Source organism: Primulina eburnea, chromosome 10, assembly GCF_022965805.1.
Source record: "Primulina eburnea isolate SZY01 chromosome 10, ASM2296580v1, whole genome shotgun sequence".
NCBI classification, from domain to species: domain Eukaryota; kingdom Viridiplantae; phylum Streptophyta; class Magnoliopsida; order Lamiales; family Gesneriaceae; genus Primulina; species Primulina eburnea.
Window position 1 is genome coordinate 15087680 of NC_133110.1, and position 25080 is coordinate 15112759.

Below are 25080 nucleotides of genomic sequence, written 5' to 3' on the forward strand. Positions count from 1 at the left end.
CAGGAGTAGGAACCCCCTCTACATATTGAGAGGATTCCAGCTGGTATAATTTCTCCCAGAAGTGAAGTATTTTGTGAAAGACTTCTTCTTCCATAGCCGTTTTTCTTCTCTCTATTGCAGATGCCATAAGCTCTTCAGCCATATCCGGAATTTTCGAATTTCTTGAACTTGTCATTACACTGATGAGACGGAAGAATTAGCAAGGTCGTTATTTATAGGGGAAAGGATTAATCTCCGCCCTCGATTCAAATCTAATCGTACGATCATAGGACGCCTAGGAAATCGTGCGTACAAGTGAAGAGATGTGTGCGGTTATCGAGGACACAGACTCATCATTACCTTGAAAAGCGAGTAATTTGCAGTAGCATCCTCGTTAGTGCACACGTAATGATATGTTCAACCGATTTTCTCGGGAGTAGTAATTATCAGATATCGAGGAGTCGGGGGTATGAGATGCAAGACGCCTAGAAAGTTCCCTCACTTGGTATTTATTCACAATGGCAATCCGGGAGGAAGCAGGAAAGATTGAATCGGGACAGCGAGTCAAGCTCTAGCCCGACTATTTTAGGGATGGGTGGTGATACCCCTATAAGGATATGGGTTTGTTCATTAGGTACCCATGGATACAACCCGGGATACCGGGTAGTTTTATGGATGCTCGGGTAAATCTTTCCTTCCCGGGTATGGTCGTTTCATCCGCAGTCCTTTACCAGTAGCTCGGGTCTTCATAGAGTTGTCCGGGTGCTTCTCATTTGTCCGGGTAATGCTCCCGGTTGGATCCCCACTTGGGCGACCTCGAGAATAGCGCTACTTCGATAAAGGAGCCACACTTGAGTGTAATCATCACAGAGGCAATCTAATCCGCCAGAGCAACTTGAGTTTGGAGTGTCCGAGAAGTCATCAGAGAGCAACTTGGGCTTGGAGTGTCCGAGAAGTCATCAGAAGCTAGTATGGTAAACCGACTTAGTAGGTGACGCGGGAATCAAGGTAACTACCCATTCCTCACCTATAAATAGCAGGTATTAATGTCATTAAATGATCCAAAAAATCAAAAAAAAACCTTTGAGCTTTAAAGTATTCTACGTATTTCTCCTCAAATATTGTTCAAAGTTCGTCATCGTACAACTTGCTGACTTTATCATCGGAGTGGCTACGTCGGAAACCCCTCCGGCGCCCATTCACGAGTTTTTTTCATTGTTTGCAGATGTCATTCAAGCCATTGTCTTCGTTCAAATTCCCAAAACATTATAAATTGTTGATTTGATCCGATTGGAGCTCCTTACCCGGTTCATCCATTTCCAGCGGATCTCATCAGGAGACATTTGTGATGGGAAGAAATTCAAGGAGGATTGTTTATTGTTAGTTTTAAAAAAAATGGTGGAAAAAAAACATCGAGAGCAAGAAAGAAGGGTCATGAAGATGAAGACATTGGAGAATGAAGAGGTTGAGTCAAATATTTCCTCGTTTGAAACTCCTTTAGATCAAGAAAATACTGCACACATGAAGATTATCCGGTTCAACCAAAGGAAGAAGCAGAAGATGCCTTACTTTGCCATTCAACTACATCTGATAAATCCAATGAAGAAGAAAATGAAGGCAACAAAATTCCGACGCTCCACGTTGATTCTGCAATGGAGAAACAAGATGGAGAGGAAACACAAGAATCGAACCCCTGGCTTTACAGAGTTTTGTGAACAAAATAATGAGGAAACCCAACTGAATTCCAAGGAAGAAAGACTTCACTCACAGGGACAATAATTAGGGGTCCTAAAAATCAAGAATTCGTTGTTAGCAATCAAGAGGCAAAGAAAGAAAAGAAATCCTGGTGCTGCCGAATTTCTTGCTTTTAGAGATGTGTGAACCAAAGCTATCAACGGAGGTTTTAACAATGGGAAAAAAACCATAGTTCCATTGAAACAATCAAAATTTTCCGTCCGATAAAAATCATATTAGAAAATTTTCCTTACGGTGTCGTATTTGTGAAACGGATTTTTTATTTGAGTTATCCATAAAAAAATATTATTTTTTATCCTAAAAGAGTTTTACTTTTTATTGTGAATATTAGATCCGTCTCACGATTAAGATCCGTGAGACTGTTGAGGCACATTCAAATGTAAATGGTTAATATTTAAATTTAAAAGCCTTAATTGTATTATTTAATTACATTGAGGAGCAAAAAGATATTTTTTTTAAAGCGACATGAGGACTAATTTATAACTGAAACTGTTATAAGGATTTTATGCTAATTTCCTCCTTATTTTGACCCATGAATAGGGATGTCAATCGGGTGGGTTGGGTCGGGTTTCGGGTCAACCCGCGAAATTTTTTTAACTTTTTTTTCAACCCGAACCCAACCCGAACCCGAAGCAACCCGAAAACCCCCAACCCGAACACGAACCCGTATAACCCAATTCAACCTGTCTAACCCGCCTAACCCGAATTTTATTAATTTTTTTTTAAATTTAAAAAAAAAATTAATGAAAAAAATTCAAAAAAATAAAAATTAATAATAATATTTTAATTTAAACACATAATAACAAAATTTTCGATTTAAATTTGAAAGTTTAATCGTAGAAAATTAAAAGTATATTTACTAAATCAAATAAAAAATGTTTAAAAAATTAAAATATGCAAAATAAATATCAAATGATGAAAATTTAGCACATAATTTTTCCATAATTTTTGTTAAAATATACAATATATAAAAATACAGGTAATATTTTCAAAAAAAAAAGTTCGTGGGTCAACCCGCGACCCAACCCGACCCAACCCGAAACCCGCCTAACATGACACTAACCCGAATCCACCCAACCCGAACCCAACCCGAACCCAAAAAACCCCAACTTGATTTTTTTCGTGTTGGATAGTGTCGGGTTGACGGGTCGTGTCGCATTTTGACACCCCTACCCATGAATTTGAAGCCATCCACTAACAAATGCTTCCCCCAAAAATTACACTTACGTGCCGAGCGAAATTGAAGCCATCCATCGACAAAGCTAGAAACCACCACATCCACTCCAAGAATCGTAGCTGACCTAAATTTAAGTCGGGTTTCTTCTGTCGATATTGGGTATTAACCCCACCGAGAGCAGAAAACAGGTTGGACGGAACTCTGAACTCAAATTTCTTCAATCGTGGAGTCGAAATCAGGGCAAGGAACGATCAGAGTTCTTCTCTACATATGTGAGAACTTTACAGATTCAACTTAAGTTTGGTCAAGCCTATGAATTTCCATAAGAAATGGACCTATCAAACTTCTGATGTAAATGACTATTCTGAAATTTTGCGCTTATTTCTGGATTGGAAAATTCATAAGCAGTCTCTCACACAGGCCGCCCAAGGAAACTGTTTGTTGAAAGTGGATATTTCTTTTCGGTTTGAATGGCAAATTTGTTATTCCATACGGTGTTGCTTGTTTTTGGAACAATTATGCGAGCTTACAAACACACGCGCACTCAGCTTTGCGCACATGTTTTACAATGTGGGCAGTTGAAGTATTGCTAAATCTTTATCTGACTTCAAACTTTTTTATTGTTTTCCAATCTTTTAAGTAAAATAACTCCGTGTTGATTGGCATTAGGGCCATAAGGATTCAAGAGTAATTCTAGTTCAAAGTTGCTATTGTAATTAGAAGATGACAATTTCTTCTTTTATATTTTGGTAATGAATGATACAAATATTTGATTGGATAGACTGTTAATTGGGTTTCTTGCATATGTTATCAGGTTTTGATTTTAGCTGTCTTTGGGTTTTGAACGAAAACTGATTCTCTTTGGAGTGTGTGGGGGGACTAAGGGCTTGCTCTTGGTCCCCTGCTAATGAGTTGCAAAAGAAGTTAAGCTCATTAGATGGAGAAACTCAGTGTGAAACTTCAAAGCCCACTTCTTGGGGTTCCCCTTAAGTGCAATGTTTTCGATAGGAGAAATAAAAGAGATTATGCTTCAGTGAATGGATTTAACATAAAACTCTGCAGAGAAGGTTCAAATTTTCAAACGTGTAAATGTGCTAAGAAACGTGATTGGATTTTCGAGAGGATGAAATTTACTCACTTTTATGGCAAACATGTCGAGTTATTGTGGAGGAACCTAGAATTGAGGAGTGGTTGGATGATTAATTCCGTGAAAGAGCCTTTTATTCGAAGCAAGACCTTGATCAGGTCTATTACTCCTGTGTGGAAAGAGGGGCTTTTTTTGGTTAGATGCTCTGTCCTTTTCACCGTGATATCTGGCTTATGTTTACTTGTGTGGTATGGGAAGTTGAAAGCAAAAAATTACGTAGAAGGCAAGCTATTACCTTCTGTTTGTGCCATGCTGAGTGACCAAATTCAGCGGGAGCTTGATTTTGGTAAGGTTCGAAGAATTTCACCTTTGAGCATTACTTTAGAGTCATGCTCATTTGGTCCTCATAGTGAAGAGTTCTCTTGTGGTGAGGCGTCTGCAGTCAAACTACGTATTCGTCCTTTTGCTAGTCTTAGAAGGGGAAAAATCGTTGTTGATGCTGTGTTGTCCGATCCAAGTTTATTAGTAGTGCAAAAGAAGAACTTCACTTGGTTGGGGTTACCCTATTCTGAAGGCAGCCCTGACAGGCACTTGTCCGCTGAAGAAGGAATTGATTATCGCACAAAAACAAGGAGGATTGCAAAGGAGGAAGCTGCCACTCGATGGGACACCGAAAGAGATGAAAGAGCAAGAGAATCTGCTGAAAAAGGTTATATACTTTCTGAATGTAATCATGTTCAACTTGAGGATGATAATTTGAAAGAGAGTACGAGTCTTCCCGAAAGGTTGGTGACTCCGGAGTCGTTGCTTTATATGGACGAGAAACTGCACTGGAGAGATCATCATTGCATGGAAACTGGAGCAGAGTATGATTTGAAGCATGCCGACTTAGAGAAATCTTTTGGATCCAAAGTTTCTTCCGCGGAAACAAGCATTTGGTCGACAATTATGCCTGGACCTATTAGGCGTCGTATCAAGAAGAAGGCTCTCAACAAAGATTCTTCTATATTGGGTGTTGCATCTAAAAGAAGACTTCTTGAGCGTAGTGCGTCTGCAGCTTGTTTATATTTCCAGAGACAATTGTTCGAGAAGCGTGAAAATTCAACCAATGAATCCGAAGGTTTCGATGACAGGGTTGCCTCCAATTATTCAATGAATACTGAAGGAGAAGAGAGAGCTGAGCCTCAGGATGTAAATGGAAAAATCATTGACAGTGATAATGAAATTGTCCAAGATACTGAGAATGCTTCAACTAGCAAAGCAATCTCTCAACAGGAGGACAAGTGGAAAAAGGATTTTGTTTCTGGAGTGAATTTGGAAGGGCAGGCTAGGAGCCTCATAAACAGTTTAAGTTCTCTAAGAGATCCATTTCTTTTTACTCTTGATAAACTTAGCATGGCTATAAACTCCAGTGATGAATATCCATCACCTACAAATGCTCTAGGAATTATAGACACCAAGAAAAGATCTGCAAGAAATGAAAATTTGGAAGCAGGGGTTAGTAATAGAGGCACAGAGGCTAGAAATGAAGATGCTAGATTGGTTGGGGAACAGAAAGAGCCACAAAATGATATCTTGACTGCTCAAGCAGGTCATGCATGTAGTGAATCTAGTCCGATGCCACTTGACCCTTCAAGTTTGATTCAACAGTTTCTCTTGAGCTTACATTCTGGTTTATCTTCAGTCTCTAAAAATTTTGGTGAGGCATGGTCTGGTTTACTTGTCAATCATTTGCAGAAACTAAAGTCGGAGATCTTTATCAGATTTGATGCTATATCCATGGAACTTGTTGATGATATTGATTCAGAAAATGCTTCTGGAATTGAGAAGAAGATTCCAGTTATACTCGATTCATTACATTTTAAAGGTGGTACCCTCATGCTACTTGCCTATGGTGATGCAGAACCAAGGTAAGGTTTACCCATGCTAAGTTTACATCTGAATTCCTTTTTGCCTCACACTCTATCACCAAAGGACTTGATGTTTTAAGGCATTCGATAATATCAGTGTCTTATTTTTGTTTAGCTTCATACTTTTGTTCTGCATTCAAACTCATGCTCTTAAAAATGAGTATTTGAACAGTTAGATTGGTAAAAGTTTGTGGTTTACTAGAGGATGGGTTTTTTTCCATTTATATGCAAGTCTTACTTGGATCGTATCTAGTTGAGGTTTGCTTGCACCAAGTATATTGGCTTAATCCAGCTAAATTTGGTATTGTTTATAGGGAAATGGAAGTTGCTGGTGGACATGTTAAATTTCAAAACCAATATGGGCGTGTGCATGTGCAAGTTAGTGGAAATTGTAAAATGTGGAGATCGGGTTTGATCATGGAAGATGGTGGGTGGTTGTCCACAGATGTTTATGTTGATGCCAGTGAGCAGAAATGGCATGCAAATTTGAAAGTTTCAAATTTCTTCGTTCCGGTAAAGTACATTAGCATCATTTTTTCTGGCCCTGTGTTTTGGTAAATTATAGCCAAGTTTTTTGTGCAGCTTTTTGAGAGGATTTTGGATCTTCCAATCACATGGAATAAAGGCAGAGCTAGTGGTGAGGTGCTTGTCAAATTTCACACTCTCTCTTGCATTATACATACAAGCATAAGTGCACACGCAAGCGAGTGCATAGTCTAACGTATTAATATTATTTATTTTTTAAATAATTGAATTAGTTTTGATTTCTTACAAAATCTTTTAAATAATTGATTTAATTTTGATTTTTTACAAAATAAAGAATTTTAAATCCACGATTTAGTTAAGATTTGTTTTATCTAGAATGACGGATAAGTACATAGAATGATTTCTAAAAATCAAATATGAGGTCACACCAAAGTTGAAAAAAAAAAGAAATATTTGTGTAATAGGCCATATCAAAAGTGGTTAGTATAACACCCTCATGCTTTATAAGTAGAGAATCATAGATGGTAGAGATAGCATGGATATAGTAGAGATAGTCACACTTACCATTAGTTTAACTAGAATGAAATATATGCTTCTTGTGTGATTTTTCGATATAAATTATGAAAATTAAGAACATGTGTTAATAATATGAATATATGATGTTAATATTTATATGTATTAATTTGTCAAGTCCTTCATTGAGAAAGATAATACCCAATGATTAAAATTTGAGATGGTTAGTAAATTAAATCTTAGAGTAATATCAAATAAAATCTCATAATCTAATTTTAACATGTGCTGCGACAAGTTTGATAATTTTATTCTGAATAAAGCAGTACCCGTAACCTCGATGCATGAAGAATGTTTGAGGAGTAATTCAAAAGAGATTTTAGTAGTTAAATATCGAAAATTTTATCTCAAAACTATTAGTCAATACAAAGTCATAATTTTCTCACTTTATCATTGAATTTGTTAGCTATGATGCCGGTAATAGTTTTGTTAGATTTACTATCTTTCAACTTTGATTAGAAGACAACAAAATATTTTCGAGAAAAAAATTGCAGTTGTCATACTCTTCATCGTTTCATGCATTTTTATTTTTATTTTATTTTTAAAATTTCCCTCTTGTACATCTACGTGTATTATAAATCAATCAATGAAAGTAATTTCAATCTGCATAAACTCAACTGATCATTTATGTTTTGTTGAATGTAAAGTATGCATCAACTTACGTTAGTTGGTAAGCGTTGCTTGATTTCTTGGATCTATGCATGCCATGCTGGTATGTCAATAAGAACTTGAAACATTCAAATAAAGTATTTGCATTCTATAGTGGTATTTTTTTTAGTTGCCATTTATTCAAATTTATAAATGGTATGACATGATATGAAACAACATTACGATGTGCGCTTAATAAAGGCTTAAAAAAGATGTACACATCCAACTTTTATTAAAGAATATATTGATTACAAAAGTTAAGAGAAAAATGAACTGCATGGTATGAGGATATCCCACATTGAACAAAGATCAATTTGAATTTGTAAATTTCTTGAATTAAATGATGAAGTGAATATACCACAATATCAACATCACGTGTGCATGGATTTTTATAAAATTCAGCTTATAAGTTTTGCCCTTCCTAAGACGGAAAGTAACAGGATTGAAAAGTTAACTGTCAATCAATCACACTGAACCAAGTGACGACAACATTTTGTAATCTATAGACCCTAGTGAACAAAGAAGCCAACAAGTTGAAGGGGAAGGTGTGGGAACGGAAATAAAGTAGTTGATAATCCCAAATACACATAGCCAGTGAAGTATTCATTGAGGAAGGTCAAGCAATCGTAAATTTGTTAGTTTCTCCATGTGATTTCATGGATTGAACGATTAAAACTCTTGAAAATTAATTTTGAGATTATTACTGATAAATTCGTGAACTCTTGAAGTTCTTTTCTATGTTTTACAATTTTGTTTCAGATTATTAGTAATAAATTGTACTCATTCTTTTGTGAGTTCTATAACTTCTTCTAAGATTATTGCTAATAAATTTGACGATCTATTAAAAATTATTTTCGCACTTATTGCTGATAAATTTGACAAATCCTTGATATTCTTTTACATATATTTTAAATTTGTTTGAAGATTATTACTATTAAATATGATAAATGCTTGATATTCATCTCTAAAATTCTTTAAGGTTATTAATATTAAATTTGAAATTAATTACTAAAGTTTCAGAATGTTGTGTTTGAAATAAACTCAAAAGTGCTCGGTCTGTTACATCATGGGAAATACGGAATGTATGCTATATGAAAATCGTTTCTTCCAGTACAACTCAACCACTCAAATAGTTGTGAAAAGGAATAATTATGAAGAATAATATTTTTTTTCATAATTAGACAAAATATTATCTCTGACCAACACTTTGAGATTCACATACATGGATAGAAATGTGTGTGTGTGTGTGTGTAGATTAAGAAAGATCTATTGAAGTTGACATTTGTTTGTGCAATATTTCTTCTTTTTTGCTGCTTCAGAATATCCAATATTTCACTTTCAGTATCCTTTTTGTCTATTATGCCTTTTATTATTTCTCCAAGCTGTCAAGCATAAAGGTATCTTTAAAACAAAAATATGATGTTTTGTTACCAATTACAATTCCTGACCTAGAATTTGTGGCAGGTTCACATTTGCATGTCGAGAGGAGAAACTTTTCCCAATCTTCATGGGCAGCTAGATGTAACAGGATTGGCCTTTCACATCTATGATGCCCCCTCACGGTTTTCTGTAGGTCTCTATATCATTTTTATATGCTTAATTTTTTGTGCATCTCTCTGACCAAATTTTATTCCAATGTCAATCATATTGTTCATCGCATATCTTTAGCTGCCAAGTTTGTAAATTTTGTAGGAATGTGGTGGTTAGGAAACACGAACAATTCTTGCACTTGCAGTTAGTTCCATGCCTGCTAGTTTACTTAGTCGTCAAACAAAAGAACAGTTGCAGCACTTAGCATTCCAAAAGTTTTGACAAATTCAAAGAAAGCACAATCTATTCATCAGTAGCAACACTGTTCTATGCTTTTCTGTTCATCATATTGTAGCAATACTGTACTATGCCTTTCTTGGTTGGTTGAAGGAATTTCCACTCTTTATTCATTCTTAGAAGGAATTTCAACTCTTTCTTCATTCTTAGGGTAAGATGTGGAACTAAAAGATAGCTTTTTCTGTCTTACCTTATATACAGATAGATCATTGAATCGGTAGCAGGATGTGCTTTGTATCAAGGATTGTTAATGTTTGATTGAATGGAGTCCTTATGACTTAATTGTTTCTGTTTATTAGATAATTTATTTGGCAATTCAGCGTCATTAGAGAATTTTCGTGTATAATGGAAGCCCATTCCACTAGGAGAGCTGAAATAGGAAGTTTTCAGTTGTGTCACTGCTTAAAGTTTGACCTTTTTTTCGTTTTTTTTATCCTTGTTTTATTTATCTGATGTACTTTAGTGGTTTACCTTTTTTCATAGGATATATCAGCAAGCTTGTTTTTCCGCGCCCAGCGAATATTTTTACCTAATGCTAGGGGGTGGTTTGGCAATGTTCCTTTAGAAGCATCTGGGGATTTTGGTGTTGATCCTGAGGAAGGTGAATATCACCTAATGTGCCAGGTATTTAGATGCTCACCTTGACAACATATCCATCTAATAATTAAGCAGGAATCATACATAACTTTATGAAATTTATGGAATTTTTGTCCTCTGAAACCAACAAGTTTGATTAATGTCACACATTACTTTTATTGCTTTCTAATTTTAGTTTAAAGTTAAATTATAGACTTTTTCTAAGGATTGTCGTTCATATCTCAGGTTCCGTCGGTAGAAGTGAATGCTTTGATGCGGTCCTTCAAGATGAAGCCTTTGTTGTTTCCAGTATGTCTCTCTGTTTCTCTAGATGATTGCTCTGAGCATACTTCGGTTGTGCCGATCTTTCTCTAGGTCTGGCACAGTCTTGCAAACATAGCATACACATTAAAATGTAAAGCCATCACCAATCTAAACTACAACTTCTTGAATATTAATCACCTTACCGATTACCACCATAGCTAGCAGTGCAAATACCTTCAATCTGACATTAATGCCACCACTGATGGATTTAACCCGCAACTTAGAGCGTCAATTACCTCTGACATCAAGTTGAGATATGTATTATGTGCTTCCACATATGAATACCACTATCACTATGTCATATTATATGCAGCAAGCTGGTTCGATGTATATTATGCAACTATCCTCACATTTGTCAGTTTCTCCTCTCATAATGATGATCTTTATCATGATTTTAGTTTTGCTGGGTAAATTATTTCTTATGGAGTTTGGCATTAAATCTTCTTGCTTTATTTATGTTCACTTATTTTCCCTCAGTATGATTTGGTAGTCACTTTTGTTAATTTTTATTCGCTTAATCATAATTGTTTCAGTTGGCTGGATCAGTAACAGCTGTATTCAATTGTCAAGGTCCGTTGGATGCTCCTATATTTGTAGGGAGTGCATTGGTCTCAAGAAAACTTATTCATTCGTCTGCTGATACTTCTCAATCCGCTGCACATGAGGCAATGATGACCAACAAAGAGGCTGGTGCAGTGGCAGCCATTGACCGTATTCCATTCTCTTACGTTTCTGCTAATTTTACCTTTAACACTGATAACTGTGTGAGTGTTTACTGAAATAAAGTTTATATGGTTCAAAAAGAGGCCGCTTCAGCATTTTTTTCTCTTTACATTCCTATTCATCTGGAATTCTCCTTGTGCATCCAGGTTGCGGACCTTTATGGAATCAGAGCTACACTAGTTGATGGAGGTGAAATTCGTGGAGCGGGAAATGCTTGGATTTGTCCAGAGGTTTTTAGTTGACTAGAAGATAAACTATGTTCTATCAGTTTGATTGAATACTTGTTATTAGTCGAGTGTTTAAACCTTAAGTTTTAAATTTTTGTTTTTAAGAAAAAGTAGATCTATAACTCAGGTTAGTTTCATCAATTTAGCTCTGTCATTTGTTTTATTATTTAACAACTCAAATCATATTTGTAAAATTTATTTCGAGATTGTGATCAGTTAATGACAAAATATAAATGATTGATTAGTTAAATATGGATCGATGCCTAATGCTATAGCCCGATTATATCAAGTTAGCTCTGGAATTTCTGTTCGACTTGATATTATGTAGTTTGAAAGATCGACATATCAGGTCTTACGAGGATAAATTCATCATAATGTGACGTATAGAGATAAAAAGCATTTTATACTATATTGTTCTTTATGGAATCTGTTAGGCAATTTGTGACATGAAGCCCTGACCTACACCATATGGTATTAAATTGCTTTCTTGTTTCAGGGTGAGGTTGATGACACGGCACTGGACATTAACTTTTCAGGCAATTTATATTTTGATAGAATTATGCGCCGGTATGTACCTGGTTATCATCAAGCGATGCCCCTTAAATTAGAAGATCTGAACGGTGAAACACAAGTTTCTGGCTCATTGTTAAGACCGTAAGATATCTTGCCAGATTTTTATACTTGTGATCGATACAGATGATTTTGTCTGATGAAATCTGTTGTGCATTTCTGGATGGAAATCTAATCATAGTTTAAGAATGTAGGAAATTTGACATCAAATGGGTTGCGCCGAGAGCTGAAGGATCACTTTTTGATGCACGCGGAGATGTGATAATTTCTAATGATTACATTTCTATCAATTCTTCATCAGCTGCATTTGAGCTGTATTCAAAAGTTTCAACTTCATATACTGATGAAAATCAGTTAAATTGGAGAGAATGTGGTAAAACAGTTGCCATTCCTTTCTCCGTGGAAGGAGTGGAGTTAGATTTAAGAATGCGTAATTTTGAATTTTTTAACTTGGTCTCTCCTTATGCTTTTGATTCTCTGAGGCCTGTGCATCTGAAAGCTACTGGAAGAATTAAGTTTCAAGGAAAGGTGAAGGAAACTTGCCATACTATTGAATTGCCTCCATTGGAAGGTGATAAAAATGCAAAGAGTCTTTCTGGTGATGTTTCGATCTCAGGTCTTAAACTCAATCAATTAATGCTGGCACCTCAGTTAGCTGGAGTGTTGAGCATTACATCGAAGGGTATCAAGGTGTGCCTCTTTCCTTTATCTTATGTCTTCGAGTTAACCTTGAGATGTTTTATTTGTTCCTAGTGATGCATGTCTCAAATGATTCTCTCCGTTTAATTATTTCTAGCTCATGAAGATAGTGGATGAGTGTGACTGATATCTTTCAGAGAAGTATGAAATTTTAAATGCTTTTAAATTCATGCTTATGCTGTAAGGAGAAGTATAAAAAAATTTCAGGGGATGAACAAATGATCTCAATTATGCGTCAGAGCCAACTTTCTGCAGTTTCATGTGTGGCTTGTGCTGTTCTTGTTTCCAATCAGTCTCTTTACCGTTGAACCTAGGTTTAGAATAATGACTAAGGCTATCTCTGTATGCGGTCCAAGGCTATCCGGCGGGCGAGGCGGCAGAGCACGCGGCCTAGGCAGGCAATGATTTTAAAATCCTAGTCAGTTGTCGAAGTCAAATAACTTTAAAAACCAGTCAAAGTTAATCAATTTTAAAAACCTAGATATAATAAAAACACATCTCTGTCTCTTTTGTATTAACTTTTGGTTTCAAGTGTCCACCATCAGCCACTACCTACTTTAAACCGTCTCCAGTCGCCTCTGCCGTGAGCCACCACCTTAATTATCTTGTTAGTTTGTATTTATATATTTATTTACACTTTGTCTGGACTGGATTATATTTTGTGAAGCTTTTTTATCTATAAACATCATTTAATTACATATATTACATAAAAAATGATGATTATTTGTAATTACTTTGCATGATTATATATAATTACCTACAAAAAAATTGCTAAAAAATATTCAACCGCCTAGACAGTCGTCCCGCCACTGCCTCCCGCCATTTACAAGATTGCTTTATAATGGTGTGTTCAATCTTCAGTGTACGTTTTGGTCTATCTGGTTAGAGAGAAATAACAGAATTTTCAAAGATGAGTACGAGAACGGTGAACGAGTTTGGGAAAATATCAAGTTCAGAGTGGCTACTTGGACATCTAATGTTAAAGAATTCAATCATTTGTCTGTTTCAGATTTGATTAGGGATTGAAATTTAGTTTTGGCATGACATTATTAGTGTAGTGTTTCTTTTGATTGGTCATCGATTGTGCGGATTACTCATCCGCTTATTATGTAATCCTATTATTATCAATAAAAAATAGTTTCTTCTCAAAAAAAAAAAATCTTCATTGTTACCTTTTTCTCATTGCTCAATCAATGTTACAAGCGCCAATTTTTGAATATGATGTTGATTATGAGTAATTCTGATGACTAGTCTTGCTTGTTTACAAGTAAGTTCCGAGGCGTCCTTTTATTTTTTTGAATTTCACATGAATTTGATGGGGTATCACCATTTGGTATTTGGTTGTTTTTTCCTCGCATATGTTAAGGTTTATGTTATTTAGTGCAAAATTTTTGTGGAAATATTTTTATCATAAATATCTTTATCCGTGATGAATATATTTTGCATCCCTAGATGCTTGCTGATATTTCATCTTTTCTGCAAATTTAGGTTCCTATGTCAAAGTAATTTTCCATCTATTTGTGTTCAATCTGTTCTTAAAAATTGTTTTGGTCTCCTCTCTCCTCTTTAAAAACAAATGTTTTGGTCTATATTTGAGAACCGTAAGCTTCCATCCAGAACTAGATTTGGAGCACTGGTTCCATCCAGAATGTTTTGGTCTATATTTGACCAACTATATTTCTTCACTCATAATTGGTTAAAATATTTAGTACACTTCAGCATTGACGTGTAGTTCAAAATGCTTTGGAATCCAAAATTAGCAGTTTCCAAATTTCTCCAGTTTCTTCCCTATAGCTTAAGTGTTGATGTGGGCACAAAATGAGAAAATGTATCAGAATAACTTTACTATGGCCACTTATGATCTACGATTCTTCTAGTTTATGGAAGTTGGAAACAATCAACTCATAACATCGTATGGATTCTCTGTTCAGTTGTTCGTAATCATGATGGAGGTGGTTGAAATGCTTTTCCAATCACGAAGGTCAAATTCCTGGATTGATTGGTCAATCTTGTTTCTTATATATTTTAATGGTGATGCAGTTAGATGCTACTGGTAGGCCAGACGAAAGTCTTGCAGTTGAAATTGTTGGACCTTTGCAGTCAATTTCTGAAGAAAATCTATCAGGGAAATTGCTCTCCTTTTCTCTGCAGAAAGGTCAAATGAAAGCTAAAGCATGTTACCGACCATCTCATTCCGCCAACTTGGAGGTTCAATCTGCTCTGTTATGACTTGATTTACTTGCAACTCTGTCATTTCTCTGGATTGATGCAAATCTGTGCTCTTAAACATGAGCAGATACGCCACTTACCCTTGGATGAGCTGGAGCTGGCCTCACTTCGTGGAGCGATTTCAAGGGTAAAACCTCTGGGGTCCTGACTAAACATGTCGTAACAAATGCCCAACATCTCACTTCCCTTTGCTGCCTTTAACTTTCTTTATCTTTAAATGCTATTTTAATTTCCACCCCAAACATGCTTGATATTTTAGATGAATTATCCATCGGGCAGGCATTTTGAACTGAATGATGCTTTATAAATTTCGAACTCAGCAACTAAAGAGTGGTTGATGCCTTTTCTTTGTCAAAAATAAGTGCTTAGAATTTGATGCATACCTTGCTTTTTCTCTATGTTTTTTGTAGCCATACGGTTATGATGGTGCCGGATTCAAATGAAAATAGCTTGGTTTTTGGTTAACATGAAATAGCATTATTAATTTATGTAGAAATACTGATCTTTTCAGTATCTGAAGACGATCTCTGTAGCTGACTAGCGAGGGCATGTATTGTTACTAGAGAATAAACATTGAAAGCATACGCTGACCTTTTTTTTGTATAAATTATTGCTCGTCTGCTGTTAGCTTAAATTTTTATTATCTTCCAGGCCGAACTTCAGCTGAACTTTCTGATAAGAAGGGGCCATGGTGTGCTATCTGTCATGCGGCCAAAATTCAGTGGTGTGTTGGGAGAAGCTTTAGATGTGGCTGCCCGATGGAGTGGAGATGTGGTGAGTACCATCTAGCTTTGTTTGAGCTTACTTTTTCAAAATGAATCTCTCTTTCTCCCCCAACCTCCCCCCCCCCTCCCCCTCTCTTCCTCTTACCGAGTTCTTGACATTTTATAAATTTAATGATGTTATTAAGCAAACTCGTGAAATTGGTTTCCACTTCATGTTATAGATCACCGTCGAAAGAGCTATTTTAGAACAAAGCCACAGCAGATATGAACTGCAAGGAGAGTATGTGTTGCCTGGATCGAGAGATCGAATCACTGCCGGGAACAAAAAAGGGAGCTTGTTCCAGAAAGTAATGACCGGTCATCTGGGCAGTATGATTTCTGCCATGGGTAGGTGGAGGATGAGACTTGAGGTCCCTAAAGCTGAGATTGCTGAGATGCTTCCGCTCGCTAGGCTTTTATCTCGAAGTTCTGATCCTGCTGTTCAATCTAGATCAAAGGTTGTAGTCTACACTTGTTACAAGATGACCAATTTTGAAGATGATTTAATGTGAATTGTGTGTGGATGCATGTTTGAAGCCCCAAGATACCATATCAGGAGCTCTGTTGCTTCACTTTCATCTATTATGAGAATTTCATACGAGCCATTTGGATCCTTGCAAGTGCATTAAATCAATTATCTTACTGGTAAAGATAAAATTGAAGTAATCAGCTTCGGGTTTATGTGGTAGGCACTGAAATTTGAGTTTGGCTTTTGAAAACCATTTTAGCCCAGGTATCCTTATTTTTAATTGTAATACATTTGGATCTCACAATGAAAGTATTAGAAGTATTAGGGACGGTCACTGATTTCAATTATAAATGCTCCAACGTAGCCCAATATAAGAGCTAGTCTGCCAGTAACCTTTATTAGGAAATTTTCCCATTTTCCCTTGTAATCAATAGTCATCATGTTGTTAATTCAAATATTTTTGTTTCTTCCCTCAAAAATTTTAAACTTGATCGAGGTAACTACTCAGAGCTAGGTAGAAGGTTTCATTTGCACAGCTTGTTTAAATTTGATGAAGCACATTCTATTATGTTTGTGCATGAGTTTTATTCAGGAATTATACATTTCTTATAACACCACCCATCCTCCCCCCTGATGTGAGGTTTGTGTTTTACTGTACTGCAGACACACGTATTTGTTTGTGAATAAATAATATTTTTTTATGTTTAAACCTTTGTTGTCTATCTTTCTTTTCAGGACATTTTCATTCAAAGTTTGCAGTCAGTTGGATTATGTGCGGAAACTGTTCAAAAGTTACTTGAAGTAATTCAGTTCCCAAGATTCTGATAAATTCAATCAAATGAGGAGTTTCTGAATATATTTAACTCGTTTGATTTATATTATTGTATTATTGTGTAAACTTTTGTAGGAAGTTCGCGGTCATTGTGCTTCATCATACGAAATTGTCCTAGATCACGACCTTCCAGGTTTGGCTGAGCTTAAAGGCCGCTGGCGTGGTTCGCTAGATGCAAGTGGAGGAGGCAATGGAGATACAAAGGTATACATATCTGCACCTTTTGCTCAATGAATGCCTGGGTGACATTGTTCGAAGAATAGAAGTGCGTAATTGATTGACTACAGCTTGTTCAAAGGAAAACAATATAGCCACAGAACGAATAAAATTCATTAAAACTTGTGCCTGAATTCAAAGTTGTTCAATAACTTTGACCGTCCCTAATTGGTTTTTAATTTTTGTCTCCTTTAGGCAGAATTTGACTTTCATGGAGAAGAATGGGAGTGGGGAACATATACAACCCAGCGTATTCTAGCAGCTGGGATGTACAGTAATAATGACGGTTTGCGACTAGAGAAAATCTTTATCCAAAGGGATAATGCGACAATCCACGCAGATGGGACAGTTTTAGGGCCAAAAACTAATTTGCATTTTGCTGTTCTGAATTTCCCCGTCAGTTTAGTCCCCACTTTGGTTCAGGTTATTGAAAATTCAGCCACGGAAGCCGTTCATTCTTTGCGGCAATTTTTGTCACCGATTAGAGGCATACTGCACATGGAAGGTGATCTTAAAGGAAATTTAGTGAAACCAGAATGTGATGTACAAGTAAGGCTCCTGGATGGGGCAATTGGAGGTATCGATCTTGGGAGGGCAGAAATAGTTGCCTCTTTAACTTCATCCAGTCGATTCCTTTTTAATGCAAAATTTGAGCCCAATGTTCAAAATGGTCATGTACATTTTCAAGGAAGTATTCCGTTGACACTTGTACCAAACATTGTTGCTGAGGAAGAAAGTACTGAAAGTGATAGAAAGGAAGCCACGTGGGTAGGTGGTTGGGACACTGAGAGAAGTAAATTATCTGCAGATGAGGCTAATGATAGGAAAGGATCAAGAGAAAAAAATCAAGAGGTATGGGACACACAGTTGGCTGAGAGCCTTAGAGGTTTGAACTGGAACATACTGGATGCGGGAGAAGTTAGGATTGATGCTGATGTTAAGGATGGTGGCATGATGTTGCTAACAGCATTATCACCTTATGCTAAATGGCTCCACGGCAATGCTGAAGTTATGCTTCAGGTTGGTATAAAATTTTCTATCTTTTCATTATAGAAGCCTGTAAATATCAGAAGCATGCAAATTTCAGGGATGTTTGTTAGGCATTGAAATTACTTTCCAAGGAATCCTTGTTTGTGTAATTCGCCGGTTTGTCTTTGATATGTTTTTCTTTGTACTTTGTAAGGTAAGGGGTACCGTTGAACAACCAGTGCTAGATGGATCTGCCTATTTTCACCGGGCGACTGTGTCTTCACCTGTACTCAGGAAGCCAGTTACCAATTTTGGAGGAACTGTTCTTGTAAATTCGAATAGATTGCGTATCAGTTCATTGGAGGGTAGAGTAAGCAGAAGGGGGAAACTGTATGTAAAAGGGAATCTGCCCTTGAGAACCAGTGAAGCATCTCTCAGTGACAAACTTGACTTAAAATGTGAGGTTCTGGAAGTGCTCGCGAGGAATACTTTGAGGTATTCTTTTAAAAAAACTGAAAATACATGTTGGCTAGGTTCTTGTTTTTTTTTTTGGGTTGGGGTGGGGTGTGGTGGACAAATAAATTTTTTTTCATTTTCTAAAAAAATATTTTGCCTTCTTACTCGAGCATTGCACTTAATTCAAATTTTCATCTTTCTCCAACAATACCATCATTGTTATTATTTTATTATGGCAAAATACAATATATTTCGAAAGTTACTCATATAATATGAAAAGTTTACCAGAAAACTTACCATGATTCTGCTATTGTTTCTTTCCAAAACCAAACATACATTTCATTTGCCAATACATTTTCAAAACACATTTTCTTAGAAGAACCTTTAAAAACACCTGAAAAAAAAGCATGCATTCCCTTTGTTTTTGTTAAGGGTTTTGTACCTTTCCCGTCCCATTTTATCAATGTTTTGTTTATATTTGAAAGTTTGGATATCATAGTGGTCAGGTTGACTCTCAGTTGCAAATAACTGGATCCATTATGCAACCAAACATATCTGGAAAGATTAAAATTAGCCACGGAGAAGCATATCTACCACATGACAAGGGTGGTGGGGTTGCTCCCTTTAATAGGGAAACATTAAATGAACCAAGGCTGCCAACTGGTGGTTATAGTCGCATGGTTGCGTCAAAGTATATTTCACGATTTCTCAACCTTATACCCGATGCTTCAAATATATCATCCAATGAACCATCTGGTAAGTTTGAGTCTCTTTAAATTTAATTTCATACCTATGGTTAATTTCACAGTATTCCAAAATAAGTTTTTGTTTGGAAGTACAATAATCTCCTACTGAAAAATAATAAAAATTGAAAAAACTGTGAGTTTTAAGTTGATACAATGCTTTGAAAATTAATATGGAAAGATACGCTTGTAATAGGTTGATTTATTGAACTCTTTTGTCTGCGACTATGGGAAAAAATACCAAACATTGGACATTTTCAGGTAACCGTGATGAGATTGAGAAAGAGACGGTGCTGGTAAGTACAAAGCCTAAACTTGATGTTCGCCTGATGGACTTAAGGGTCACTCTTGGACCAGAACTGAGGATAGTTTATCCTTTGATACTCAATTTTGCTGTACGGGGAGAGCTTGAATTGAATGGCCCAGCTCATCCAAAACGGATAAGAACTAAAGGCACTCTAACATTTGAGAATGGTGATGTGAATCTTGTAGCAACACAGGTGCTCTTTACATATTGTGTGAAAACCATATTTAGCTGGTGTAACTTAATGATCTCTTTTTCGGGCATATGATCGTGTTAAAATCCTTTTGATCTTTGTTAAAAGAAATGTTATGTGCTGCGCCCCAAATCCAGGTTCGGCTCAAAAGGGAGCATCTTAATATAGCAAAGTTTGAGCCCGAAAATGGACTCGATCCTACGCTAGATATAACCCTGGTAGGATCAGAATGGCAATTTAGAATTCAAAGTCGAGCTAGCAAATGGCAGGAGAAGTTGGTAGTGACATCAACCCGATCTGTGGAGCAAGACGTCCTTTCAGCAACTGAGGTAATTTGTATGCAAGATTTATAGTGAATTGTGAGAAATTTTATGTACTTTGGACATAAAAATATTATATTTTGACGAAATGAGGTTAGTGTCAGAATAAGGCTCAAAAGTTGGAATATGAGTATGTATATCTGAAAGGAAAATGGGGGCTTAATCATGAATTTATTTTTGCTAATATAATTGGCTTTATAAAAGATGATAACATGATATGACTGGATTTTACTCTAGTGAATATTACAACACTCTGTCCACACTTGTATACCATGGGAGCTGATGAAAACTAAATTATTTCGAAATCTCAGGTTCAAATCACAAGCTGTCGCGTGCATTAAATTTTTTTAAAAGATATAGACTAATAGACTCTAAAGCCTTAAAACTGCACGGGTCTCTTGCATGTTTTACATATACTTGTTGTATCTGAAGAAAAAATAACGTGGCATGTTGTATGTTTAAGGCTCTATCTGACTTTGCCTGTCCAGAATTTTCTGAAATTATTTTGTTGCTATTCATTTAGTTTTTATACGTGGAGGATAGAGATCAGTGTCTAAGAAAGAAAGGAAGTTATTTCACGTCAATTATGGTTTCTGTCTATACAGGCTGCTAGAGTTTTCGAGAGTCAACTGGCTGAATCAATATTAGAAGGTGATGGCCAGCTTGCATTCAAGAAACTTGCGACTGCTACGCTTGAAACCTTGATGCCAAGGATAGAGGGCAAGGGAGAATTTGGACAAGCTAGGTGGAGGCTTGTTTATGCTCCACAGATCCCAAGTTTACTTGCTGTGGATCCCACCGTTGATCCTCTCAAGTCTCTCGCTAGCAACATTTCATTCGGGACAGAAGTTGAAGTTCAACTGGGAAAGAGGCTTCAGGTTCTCAAATTTCCCTTACTCTCTATTTGAAAATTTGCGGGTGTTTGCATGTCTCCCCAGTACTTGGTGTATTTGACAATAACTTCTCTTATCAAGTGCAAAATTATAAGTTGTGACCCAAAATTTTGCTTTTTAAGATTTTTTTGGGGGAAACCCCTTGAAATGTGGATGTTAGCACCTTTAGCTATTTCTGTTTTTTTTTTTGGGTTTCCTAAAAACATTTGTACGTATTCAGGCCTCTGTTGTCAGACAGATGAAAGATTCAGAGATGGCGATGCAGTGGACGTTGATCTACCAGCTTACAAGCCGATTGAGGGTTCTCCTACAATCCGGTCCATTCAAACGTCTTTTATTTGAATACTCTACAACTTCACAGGACTAACCTTTAAGCCAGCAAGTTTTCTGCATTGTCTTTCTATGACAAGAGTAGTGCAACACACACTGTTCTAGTCTAGGGCAAAGCTTTCCTCACTGTGTTTTGGTGTAGTGTAAAGCTTTCCTATTTGATTGAGGGAAATCTTGACAGTGTAAATTAATTCTTGTAAATATCCATTATATTCTTTGTTTAAATATCTTGTTTCGTGGTTCTACTTTTAGCTGCTTGATATTTTATGCTACAGTTTGTTCTCATATGTGATTATCTTGTGATTATCCATATCATCATTTTTGCAATTTTATTAGCACAACGTGTTGGATGTGATTGCTAGTTTTGTTTTGTTTTAAAACAAAACACTACCCAGTCAGGGTGCACCAAGTGTTTGCTTCTTTGTCTCAAAGAAATTTCGATGCCTCAAATTATTAACAATTCTAGTTGCGAAGTGCCTACTGTAATTCTGGGCGATGGTGGTGGGATCACTACTAAGTCAACAATGAATGTACCACAACTGAACATGTGCCCACCCGATTTTAAAGGGGCTGGTAATGGGTCTATGGATTCAAATGAGAATGTGCTCTCCATTACTGATAATGGACAGTCAGTACCACCTCAGAAACAAGCTGTTCATCAACAGAAAGTTCCCTTTGTTAATCTATTCAAAGCTAATCGATTGGCTAATGAAAGTTGCAAATTGAATTCTTTTGCTAAGGGTACCAACACTCTGAAATTTTCTTATGATGTTATTGACTCCGTTGAAGCAACTTATGGATTTTGCTTGCTGGGTTATGTTATCAGTGGTAGACCATCCTCCTTTGCGTTCCGAGAGTTGGTAAAAAGATGGGGGAAAGATGTTAGGTTTCAGACTCATGCTAGTGGCTGGATAGTATTCTCGTTCCCAACCTCTGAAATGCGAGATAATGTACTCTATGGAGGCCCTTACTTGATTCAAGGGTACCACCTTTTCATTAAAGAGATGCCAAGATGCTTTAGATTCAGAGAAGAAGATCTTAAGACTATTCCTACTTGGGTACAAATACGAATCTAAGAAGAAAATCTTAAGACTATTCCTACTTGGGTACAAATACATGGATTACCTCCGGATTGTTGGAATCAATTTATTTTGAGTAACATTGCTTCTGAACTAGGGGCCCCTATCCACATGGACCTCCTAACACAGGGCCGCAAGCGTATGAAATTTGCTAGAGTACTTATTGAGATTGAGGTGGCAGCCCCGAAACAAAATTCTGTGATTGTTGAGCTCCCTACTGGTTCGGTGAGTGTTAGATTTGTGTATGAACAAGATATCAAGTGTTGTGCGATTTGTTTCAGTGCTGGACATGTGACCGAAAGTTGCCCCACAAAAGTTGGTGCTGAAAGTACATCTGGTGATATTAACCAACCAAAGTCTTATGCTAGACAGAGATCTAAGAGTGTGGTTTGGCGAAGATCTTCTTCGCGTGGAAGAGCTAGGATGTCTAGTAAGCATGATCATGCTCCAACAAGACAACCTAAAGTTGCTGGTGACTTACTGAAGAACAAAGAAGCAAACAATCAAAGTGCTCCTACTGAAATTTCTATTGAAGTAAGTGAGAATCAAAGCCCCAATATTCTGGAAGTTGCTTTGACTGAGAATGAGCAGAAACGCATTGAAAAGGGTAAATGTGTGCTAGAATGTGAGTTTCCACTGTTGGGGGAAACCGCGAATACCCATGATACCGAAGTCCCTTTCATTGACGTCACAAGCAAGAAAGCTAAGAAGAAAATCAAAGCCAAGAAGAAACAATCGGCTAGTTTGAAAGAGCAGCAGGCCGTAGATGTGGCTTCGTTTTATGCAGGTATGGATGGTGACAGCTCATGGGATACAGAATTGATCAACCTGAAGAAAAAGAGTTCGAATACAAGATCTTTTGGGAGTATGGGAAAGGGTGGACAGCCCGACAAAACCCGTAGTTTCCAATGATTATTGCTTGCTGGAATGTTAGAGGCTTACATAAGCCTCTAAAGCAAAAGAGTGTTCAGAGTATTATGAAGATTCGAAAAATTGATGTACTGGGTATATTAGAGTCCAAATTTGATGAAAAATCCCTCCTTTCGATGATGAGAATTCGTTTCCAAGGTATGAGAGTCGCTCATAATTTTTGTCTCAGTAATAAGGGACGTATATGTGTCATGTGGAATCCAAAGTCGGTTGACTTGGATGTTGTGAGTATGACTGAACAATCCATGCATGTTAGGATTGTGAATTTAGCATCTAAAACCAATTTCACGGCCTCATTTGTTTATGGGTTGAATACGATTGTACAAAGAAGACTATTGTGGGAGGATTTAGGGATGTTTGGGGCAACATGCCAAAGTCCGTGGATGGTTTTAGGTGATTTTAATACGGTTCTCTCTCCGGATGAAAAAATTGGTGGTCTACCCGTTAGAAATTATGACATTAAAGATTTCGTTGACTGTGTGCAGTCACTTGATTTGATGGATCTTAGACAAGTTGGCTGTCAATTTACGTGGAGCAACCCAACGGTGTGTAGTAAACTTGATCGAGTTCTTGTGAACAGTAGTTGGATGGCCTCGCATATTGATGGTTATGCCGAGTTCGTGACACCGGGATGTGTATCTGATCACACTATTAGTATTGTCTCCTTCCTTGCACCGGCAGTGAAGCAACCGAGGCCGTTTAAATTCTTTAACATGTGGCCATTATGTGATAGCTTTCTGGACGTAGTATCCGGGCATTGGAAGTTTTATGGGCATGGCACAGCACAGTACAAGCTCAAGAAAATGCTTAATAAACTGAAGCATCCTCTTAATCTCCTCAATAAGAAGCATTTCAGTCATATTTCTTCGAGAGCTACGGCTGCAAAAAAGAAGCTCGATGACCTACAGATTATAATGTTAAACTCGGGTGTTACACCTACGGATTATAAAGATGTTAAAAGACATACCGAGATGGTTCTAGAAGCAGAGAGATCGTTTATTGCCCAGAAGGCGAAACTCAGTTACTTGCAACAAGGTGACAGGTGCACAAAATTCTTTCATGACTTGATTAAAAGGAATAACAATAAAAATGCTATTGTTGCGATTAAGAATTGTGCAGGAAATACCATCACGGATCAAAACAAAATTGCCGATATGTTTGTTGATTACTACAAACAACTGTTGGGTACTAGTGTGGCCCGGATTTGTGTTGATCGGGAAATAATGCTTGACGGACCATGTGTTTCTGTTGACAATTGGGAAACTCTACTAGCGAAAGTGACGGGTGAGGAGATCAAATCTGCGTTATTTGATATTGATAATGAGAAGGCCCCGGGGCCGGATGGTTATGGTTCTTTCTTCTTTAAAAAATCATGGGAAGTGGTCGAGAAAGATGTTATTGATGCTGTTTCTGAATTTTTCTCGAGTGGTAGGTTGCTCAAGCAATGGAATCACGCTGTGATTGCTCTTATTCCCAAGTCTGCGGACTCTTCTTCGGTATCTGATTACCGGCCGATCTCTTGTTGCAATGTGATATACAAAATTATCTCCAAGATCCTTTCTAATCGATTGGCAGTTGTTGTGGGGTACTTGATAGATGATGCGCAGACAGCCTTTATCAGGGGCAGATCTATTGTTGATAATATCCACCTCGCTCAAGAATTGTTGAGGAAATATGCGCGCAAACGTGGTGCTCCTAGATGCATTCTCAAGGTGGACATCCAAAAAGCGTACGACACGGTTGATTGGGGATTCTTGAAAGAGGTACTTTCCATTCTTCGGTTTCCAACTATGTT

General features: G+C 36.9%; 1 protein-coding gene across 2 annotated transcripts; it reads left to right on the forward strand.

Moving 5' to 3' along the window:
- Positions 1 to 2917: 2917 nt before the first annotated feature.
- Positions 2918 to 21519, forward strand: LOC140803139 (protein TIC236, chloroplastic). 2 transcript variants are annotated; one of them, XM_073158829.1, is made up of 24 exons: positions 2918 to 3262; positions 3726 to 5908; positions 6223 to 6421; positions 6491 to 6550; positions 9077 to 9181; positions 9923 to 10063; positions 10262 to 10324; positions 10873 to 11103; positions 11209 to 11292; positions 11786 to 11943; positions 12054 to 12549; positions 14599 to 14766; positions 14855 to 14914; positions 15439 to 15561; positions 15734 to 16009; positions 16756 to 16821; positions 16928 to 17056; positions 17264 to 18088; positions 18252 to 18532; positions 18993 to 19249; positions 19498 to 19736; positions 19871 to 20062; positions 20659 to 20931; positions 21167 to 21519. In XM_073158829.1, the coding sequence occupies exons 2-24, from the start codon at positions 3849 to 3851 to the stop codon at positions 21311 to 21313; spliced, it is 6633 nt and encodes a 2210-aa protein (XP_073014930.1). In that variant the 5' UTR covers positions 2918 to 3262; positions 3726 to 3848; the 3' UTR covers positions 21314 to 21519. The 2 variants fall into 2 exon arrangements, with proteins under 2 accessions (XP_073014930.1, XP_073014929.1); XM_073158828.1 differs by having other exon boundaries at positions 2918 to 3183.
- Positions 21520 to 25080: the final 3561 nt, after the last annotated feature.